This window comes from Gracilinanus agilis, chromosome 4 (genome assembly GCF_016433145.1).
Source record: "Gracilinanus agilis isolate LMUSP501 chromosome 4, AgileGrace, whole genome shotgun sequence".
In the NCBI taxonomy this organism is placed as follows: domain Eukaryota; kingdom Metazoa; phylum Chordata; class Mammalia; order Didelphimorphia; family Didelphidae; genus Gracilinanus; species Gracilinanus agilis.
In genome coordinates, this window is record NC_058133.1 from 191,971,580 (window position 1) to 191,980,116 (window position 8,537).

General features: G+C 37.3%; 1 protein-coding gene across 2 annotated transcripts; it reads left to right on the plus strand.

Annotated features, from left to right (window-relative positions):
- The first annotated feature begins 328 nt into the window (after positions 1-328).
- Positions 329-7,384, plus strand: LOC123245530 (keratin, type I cytoskeletal 24-like). 2 transcript variants are annotated; one of them, XM_044674447.1, is made up of 8 exons: positions 329-886; positions 2,002-2,084; positions 2,998-3,154; positions 3,381-3,542; positions 3,648-3,773; positions 5,391-5,608; positions 6,264-6,361; positions 7,281-7,384. In XM_044674447.1, the coding sequence occupies exons 1-8, from the start codon at positions 329-331 to the stop codon at positions 7,382-7,384; spliced, it is 1,506 nt and encodes a 501-aa protein (XP_044530382.1). The 2 variants fall into 2 exon arrangements, with proteins under 2 accessions (XP_044530382.1, XP_044530383.1); XM_044674448.1 differs by having other exon boundaries at positions 6,333-6,361.
- The last annotated feature ends 1,153 nt before the right edge of the window (positions 7,385-8,537 follow it).

Consider the following 8,537-nt stretch of genomic DNA (forward strand, 5'->3'; position numbering starts at 1 on the left):
TAGAGAAATGAATGGTCATCAGAATTTCAGAAAGATTAAAATTCTAATACTGAAAAATTTGATTTTCCTCCACCCTCTTTCCTTCCTGATATAGCAAACACCCTCAGGCCCTGACCTAGCTTCAGAAAAGGAGCCAGTAGAGTCAGTTTGCTGAAAAGAAATTATCTAATTATGGATTAGTGAAAAGGCAACCGGGATTAAAATGTGACACAGAAAAGAAACACCCTGAAACTTTGTATATAAAGGCCCAAAAGCAGATTCCTTCGTTGCACTCTTCATTTCCACTCCTCTCTTACCTTGGGGTTAGAGAAACATTGACCAGAGCATCATGTCTTGTCTCTCCAGGATTTCTTCCCGAGCTGGAGGAAGTGGCTGTGCCAGAGTGTCCAGTGGTGGAAGTAGCTTCAGCAGTAGCAGCCGATGTGGCATGGGGGGTGGCTCTGCTAGGGGTTATGGAGGCTCCAGTAGCTGTGGACTGGGTGGAGGCTCTGGCAGTGGGTTTGGAGGAGGCTTTGGAGGTGGGTTTAGTTGTGGCTCATCAGTGGGAGGTTATGGAGGTGGCTCAGGCTCCGGTGCTGGTTTTGGTGGTGGGGCCAGCGGAGGCTTTTACAGTTATGGTGGTGGCGTTAGTGGTGGTGCTGGGTATGGGGGCTTTGGTTCAAGTGATGGTGGTCTTCTCTCTGGAAGTGAGAAACAAACCATGCAGAACCTCAATGACCGCCTGGCTAGCTACCTAGACAAGGTCCATGCTCTGGAAGAGGCCAATACAGACCTGGAGGTCAAAATCAAGGAATGGTATGATAAATTTGGACCTGGATCTAGAGATACTGGAGCTGGGAAAGACTACAGTCACTATTTTCCAGTCATTGAGGATCTGAAGAATCAGGTAAGAAGAGTATTTAATGATATTTTATGTGGGAAGGCCACGCTTTTATTCAGATAATGTATTGATGTGAAAAATTGAAGTTAATGAATCATTTGGAAAAATGTTTGAAAGGTTGTGGCTGTCGGAAACCATTTAAATTCCAAAGAGACAGGAAGCCTGAATACCAGCCTATTCATCTTGTGTTCATTACTCATTATTGATTTGCTCTTCATGTATAAGTTGAACTTAAAACTGTTACTAGTGAAACTGATAAAAATATACATTTCAGATTGATGACACTGAACCAAAGTCATCCATTTTGGGAGTTACTCCAGGATGGCATCCACCAAAGTAACATGGTTTCTACCATGTACTAATTCCTGTGACATCCTGGAATCAAGACTGAGCCCTAACAACAGTCTTGTACATAAATGCAAAGGAGTCTCTATACAACAGCTTTCCTAGGAATTATCATTAGGGACCAATTTTAGCCAACCCTACAATGAAAACCTAGAGAAAAGATAAAGCAACTTGGGAAAAGTGAAATGATTATTTTGCACTATTTTCTGTATTAATCAATATGCAGTGACAGTCCAGATTAGATATAAATGCCATCATCCAGGAAAGATGAAATACATTGAACCAACTCCTCTGAAATTGACCTCACTCTCTACATTCTCCAGAGTTATTACTTATTGGCAAATAAGTATAATATAATTAAAGATTATTTCTAAAGTCTCTTCTTGGCTCTAAACCTACGATCTTATAATATATATGGCATAATTGTAATACAGTTATTAAAACTGCTAGAAACCCTTGTTCTGACATTAACTTAGTTCTGAAAGTACAATGATGAAAGCTAGAATATGAGTAAGTCTATTAACCCCTGATTGTAGTGTTTTTTAAAAAATTCTTACCTTCCATCCTAAAATATATTGATTCTAAAATCAATATGGTGCATTGATTCTAAAACAGAAAGGCAGTGACTTGCATGGGAAGTATCTGAATCTAGATTCGAACCCAGGACCTCTTATCTCTAGGTCTGGCTCTCAATCAACTAAGCCATCTAGGATATCTTCATAATTGTAATTTTTTTAATTGACTTATTCTCTTATGGTATTTTTTCTTTTTTCTAGATCCTGAATGCAACCGTTGAGAATGCTGGGATAGTCCTACAGGTTGACAATGCCCGACTGGCTGCCGATGACTTCAGACTGAAGTAAGAAAAACTAGTTCTTTCCAACTGTTACAAAGGAATTAAAAATGATGTTTTACTATAGAAAAAAAGTTCTTCAACATAATTCCTTGTACTTTGGACACTAAAAAGGCACCAAATTTAAAAGTAATTTTTTATTTTAAAAAATCTTATGAAAAAGAAATAGGCACTCTGAGAGAAAAAAATGTTCCATGGAAGTGATTTCATATTCATGGAAGAGATATATTAGTCTTAAACTTTTCATTGAGAAAAAAAATCCAAAGAGATTTAGGTCTGGAACTCAACATATTATTTTCATCCAAAAGCCTACTTTTGCATTTCACTTAAATTGGAAGAATATTATGTCCTAATTTTGAGGCAGGAGAGCAGTAACAGATAGGCAATGGGGGATAAGTGACTTACCCAGGATCATACAGCTAGGCAGTATCTGAGGCCACATTTGAACCTAGGATGCAGGCCTGGACTGAGCCACCTAGCTGCTCCCAGAGGAAGCTATTCTTTAAGAGGAGGCCAATAAAGCAAAAAAAAATTGCATGAAGTATCAAGTGTCATGAGGGGCAGTATGTAATGGATAGAAAGCTAGACTAAGGGTAAGGTGCAAGTCCTACCTTGAACACATATCAGCTACATGATTCTGGGCAAGTCATTTAACTCCTCAGAATTCCTGGAAACTCCAGACAATTAAATTACAAAACTGGAGCTAATCTACATTGATAGAGGATATTTCCTCACCAGCAAATTTCCTCTACCAATAAAAATCATAAGCCCAATTCAAAAGCAAGTAGTCTCTAAAGGTAAAATATTATTAATAATTGGTCCTATGTGGATTTCTATTGTCAATTCAAATAAAATTTTTGTCTGATCAAAACAAATGACTAATACAGGTAACAGTAATTCATTCTTACAACTCTTTTAGGTATGAAAATGAATCGTATCTCAGACAATGTGTTGAGGCAGATACCAACGGCCTCCGCAAGGTCTTGGATGATCTGACTATGGCCAGATCTGATCTGGAGATGCAGATAGAAAGCCTTACTGAAGAACTGGCTTATCTCAAGAAGAATCATGAAGAGGTATCCAATTTAACCAACTTTCACTTTTTTTAATTGCTTTATAATTCACTTACCTAATATTAAAATATTCATTTGGTTGTTCTTTGGGCATCTTATCAAAGACTTTATATAAAAATTAACTTACTACATTGTTCTAGTTTTCCGGATCTTAACACTACAAGCAACTTTGTTTTAGGAGTAATTTATTGCACTTTTGCTCCCAATGGTTTTTCCTTTCTCTTGCTAGGAAATGAAGAACATGCAGTCATCCTCTGGAGGTGATGTGACCGTGGAAATGAACGCTGCTCCAGGCACTGACCTGACGAAGCTGCTGAATGACATGCGAGCTCAATATGAAGACCTTGCTGAGCAAAACCGTAGAGAAGCTGAAGAGCAGTTCAATAAGCAGGTAAAGAGGTCCCAAGGAAAGGATCTCAAACCCTTAACCATGAATAAGTTGCTTGTAGCACTCTGGTGGCAAGTTCTCCACCTACTTTTCATTTTCTTTTTTCAGAGTGCCTCCCTGCAAGCCCAGATCTCCACTGATGCTGGGGCAGCCAGCTCAGCCAAGAATGAGATTACAGAGCTGAAACGAACTCTTCAAGGTCTTGAGATTGAACTTCAATCCCAACTGGCTATGGTGCGTCCTTAAGAGTGTCTTTTCAAATGAGGTCTTATTTGTAAGTTTAGCCCAGTGCCAGGCATATAACAGGTGCTTAATAAATGCTTGTTTCCTTTACAAACCCCATCAGAAGAATTTATGGGAGCACAGTTTTTGTATTGGTGATCTTCACTTTGCCAAAAATTCTACTAGGGAGCACAAAAAGGAACTTGCAGAGACAGGAGAACTGTAAAAACTACAATGATTAAATGATATAATTATATATAAGTATATAATACGCAATTATATATTTTAAATTTTCTTATAATTATATGATGTACTACATGTTTATATTATGAATAATATATATTTTATTTCTTTTATATTGTATATCAACAATATATGTTTATATGCTATTATATGATAGATATATAATTAATTACACATCATATATAATTATATCTATAATTAAATTATTAACATATAGTCAGTGCTATAGCCATCATTATCCCACCCTAACTCAAAATTTTTCAACAATTCCCTGTTATCTCTAGAAGAAAATTCTCCTCCTGACATTTCAAGTTCTTCATAATCACTTCCAGTCTTACTCCACATTACACTCCTTCACAGATTTTATTTTGCATTCCAATTGGACTGCTTTCTGTTCCCTGAGCATGGCATTTGATCTCTTACTTCCAGCCTTTTGTGCAAGTCTTCTAGGGAAGGAAGGCACTTTCTTATACCTTCCACCTCACAGAATCTCTTGTTGTTGTATCATTCATTCATATTTGACTCCTCATGACCCACTTTGAGTTTTCTTAGCAAAGAAATGGAATGGTTTGCCATTTCCTTCTCCACTTTATTTTAGAAATGAGGAAACTGAGGCCAACAAGGTTAAGTAACTTGCTCAGGATCATACAGCTAGTAAGTGTCTGAGGCCAGACTTAAACTTATAAAGAAGAGTCTTCCTGATTCCAAATCCAGTGCTCTATACACTGTGCCACCTAGCTGACTTTCACACAATATATAAATTACTATTATTAATCTCTGTTTCCTCAACTATAAAATGAAGATAATAATAGCTCCTCTCTCACAGGGTTTTCATGAGGATCAAATGAGAGAATAGATGCCAACACGAAGTGCCTCACATATCATTGGCACTGTATCAGTCAGTCCCTTCCTTTCCCCCACCTATCTCACTACCTTGTATAAATTTTATATTTATTCACTTGTGTATTTGTTGTTAACCTCCAGCAGACTATAAATTTCTTGAAGCCAGGGATTATTTCAGTTTCATCTTTGAATCTCCAGCATCTAGCAAGGGTCTTCCACATATCAGACACTTTGATGTTGGTTTATATAATTCAATAACAAATTTCACCAAAGAGATAACTGCCACTGGCAACTGGCAGAAGGTAAAGACATTACAATGTCTAAGATAATTTGAGGCTTGTCTCTGGCACACACTAGCTGGGTGATTCTAGGCAAGTCAATGAACTTCTCAGTGCTCCAGGGAGTTCTAAAACCATGCTTTAATGATACAAAAAATGATCCAGATGCTCAATGGTAGAGAATGAGACAACTCCAGCAAACCAGCCCTTTTTTTCAGGAATCACATGGCTCCATATCGACTTTGCTTGTGTTTTTTGCTGACAGAAAAGCTCCCTGGAAGGCACCCTCGCAGACACTGAAGCAGACTATGTGGCCCAACTCTCCCAGCTTCAGCTGCAGATCAGCAGCCTAGAGCAGCAAATTTGCGAGATCAGAGGAGAGATGGAATGTCAGAATGCAGAATATGAACAGCTGTTGAACATCAAGACCCGCCTGGAGATGGAGATTGAGACTTACCGCCGCCTGCTTGATGGAGAGGGAGGGTAAGCAAAAAAAAAAAAAAAAAAAAAAAAAATTTGGGCAGATGAAAAGTACGCTTTCCTAAAAGTCTCTTAGAAACAAATGAAAAGGGGGCAGCTAGGCAGATTAGTCAATTAAGAGACAGGAGGTCTTGGGTTCAAATTTTGGCCACAGAAACTTCAAAGCTGTGTGACTCCTGGGCAAGTTACTTAACTCCCACTGCCTACCCCTTACCATTCTTTTTTACCTTAAAACCAAAACACAGAATTGATTCTAAGATGGAAGTTAAGGGTTTAAAGAAATAATTTTTTCAGAGGAATGATGTTTATAGAATAATAACTACATTTTACACAAAAGGCAAGCAAAGGAAATAGCTTTATAGCCCATGAATAACCTCCTCCCCATAAAGCAGTAAAGAGAATATCAGCTAGAGGTCCTGAGTTCAAATCATTTGCAACCTATATGAACTCTACCAAATCGTTTTTCCTTTCTTTATCTTAGTTTTCTAATTTGCAAAATGGGTTAGGTTAAAAGTCTGTTGACATTCCTTCCCCTCTAAATCCATGTCCCTACATGAACTTTGGTTTGCTTTTCCCATTTCTTACAACAATTAGAATTTGCTTTCTAAAGAGACTATTTTAGAAAGGGGAGGGGAATCATTCTGAAATTTTTCTCCAGTGGTTCCTCATCTGGTGGTTCCTCATCTGGTGGTTCCGGTTCTTGGAAATCAGGATCAGGTGATTCAAGAAGTGGAATTTCTTCAGGGCAAGGAAAAGGTAATTAAAGCAAAATACTTTCATTATAATTCCATTAAATGATATACAATTTAGGGGCAGATAGATGGTTAAATGGATAGAGAGCCAGGTCAGGAGGGCCTAGATTCAAATCTGATCTCAGACATGTCCTAGCTGTGTAACTCTGGGTAAGATTTTTAACTTCAATTGCCTAGAGCTTTCCAGTCTTCTGCTTTAGAATTGATACTAAGGCTGGAAATAAATGCTAAAAAAGTTATATGCAATTTAGAAATATAATAAACATATCCAGTTTGTTACTCCCAAAAAGTCACAACCCTCTAAGCCAAGAATTCTTAACTAGAGGTCCACAGACAAACCCCCAAGAGAACTATGGACAGATTTTCAAGGGAGAGGGGTCTTGAATTTGGATTACATAAAAAATACAGTTTTATTTTCACTAACCTCTAACTGAAATTTAGGGTTTTTAAATTTTTTTTAAATATTTATTCTGAGAAGGGATCTATAGGCTTCACCAGATTGCCAAAGGGATCAGTGATGGGGAAAAAACAATTGATCATTGCTTTAAACAAACACAGTAGCTTGAAATTCCATATTTTGAGAAAATTTTAATGATTCTTTGTGTTTTTTAACATTAACTTCCCAATATTCCCCACCTTACTTTCCATAGACCCTTAAAGAAAAAGAAAAAAGGAAAAAAATTAAGTAAAATAAACTAACATATTTATCTATTTATCTGCCTAATAGCACATGATGTACTATCTAGCTGCAGTCCACTAACCCTCCACTGAGAAAAGGGAAATGTCATCAATAGGCCTATGCTTTCAAGATTTTTTATGGGACTAAATTGAATCCAGATATAAACTTGAATTTTTATGATTTTTTTTGTCTCTGCTGTTACAAATTCTGACTTGCTCATTATTTCTTTTTTTTCCTTCTTCAGATTCAAACAAAACCAGGGTAACCAAAACTATCGTAGAGGAGGTAGTGAATGGCAAAGTTGTCTCATCTCAAGTCAGCAATGTTTCTGAGGTCAAGGTCAAATAAACAAGTTTGGAGTCAATGGTACCTTTAAATGAAACAAACAGAAAGTCACAAATAAAGAAACCTCTCTGGACCACATCAGCATCCTGGAGATCCCAAGAAACTCACTTGAGTAGCCAAATGGATGAAAGTCTCATCAAAGTTTCTGCTTCTTTTTCCTTTCTCATTAGAATGTTCCTTTCCAAAGTAGAAATGACAATTTATATCATTGTTTCTGTGCTTCAATAAACTTACTTTTTTTGCAAGTCCATTAAACTAGTACTGGAGATGTATAAATATTTGGGTGTAAAGAAATTCGTCGTGATTTCATGGGTGAGGGGAACTCCCAGCAAAGGAATTCCCTCTATCCATACAAATCAGCAACTATTCTACAACCTGGCATATTGTGAATAGGGAGAGGGAGGAGAAAGTAAGGATCTTGTCCAAGATCAAGGAAGGATTTGAACATAGTTCTTTCTAGGCTTCCATTGTCTCTACTCCTGGACAGTGTAGAGACTTCACATTCCTGAATTAAGCTGTCAGTTATGCCCAATCATAACAGCCCTTCAAGATTGGCATTTTTTAGCATAGCATAGTTATCCTTCACAAGAAAGATCCTTATTTTTTTATATCAGCAAGATAATACCCTGTTTTTCTCAAGATCACCAAAAAAAATGACATGTACACCTAAGATTATACTTTCAAGTCCCTGAAACCCAAGCTAACTGCTTAGCCTCTAAGCAGCAGGCAGGGGAAATATAGCCATTTATAGAGCCAATCTTTATTGAGCACCAGTGTCTGGGCTTGATGCTAAACATCTATACAGGGCACTATGGCAGATAGAAAATAACTATGAGAGATGACCACTGCCCTGAGTTATGGAAGCAAACTAAAATCCAAATGATAATTAGCAGATAATACAAGAAATATAAGATGAAAAGCTAAAGTAAGAGATTGTTGTTCCAGGAATACTTAAGAAACAAGTCTGACAGAAGATTCATCTTACAGACGAGTCAATTGACATTTTAACTGCCTACTCTGTGCTTAGCACTAGGAACTAAGGAAAGAGAGGAAGAAAGAAAGAAAGAAGAGAAGAGAAGAAAAGAGAAGAGAAGAGAAGAGAAGAGAAGAGAAGAGAAGAGAAGAGAAGAGAAGAGAAGAGAAGAGAAGAGAAGAG

Excerpts from the sequence above, each read along its gene's own strand:
- LOC123245530 (XM_044674447.1), top strand. The coding sequence starts at position 329 with ATGTCTTGTCTCTCCAGGATTTCTTCCCGAGCTGGAGGAAGTGGCTGT. Across the intron at positions 2,085-2,997 it reads GCCGATGACTTCAGACTGAA|GTATGAAAATGAATCGTATC; the intron begins GTAAGAAAAACT and ends CAACTCTTTTAG. Across the intron at positions 5,609-6,263 it reads CTGCTTGATGGAGAGGGAGG|TGGTTCCTCATCTGGTGGTT; the intron begins GTAAGCAAAAAA and ends ATTTTTCTCCAG.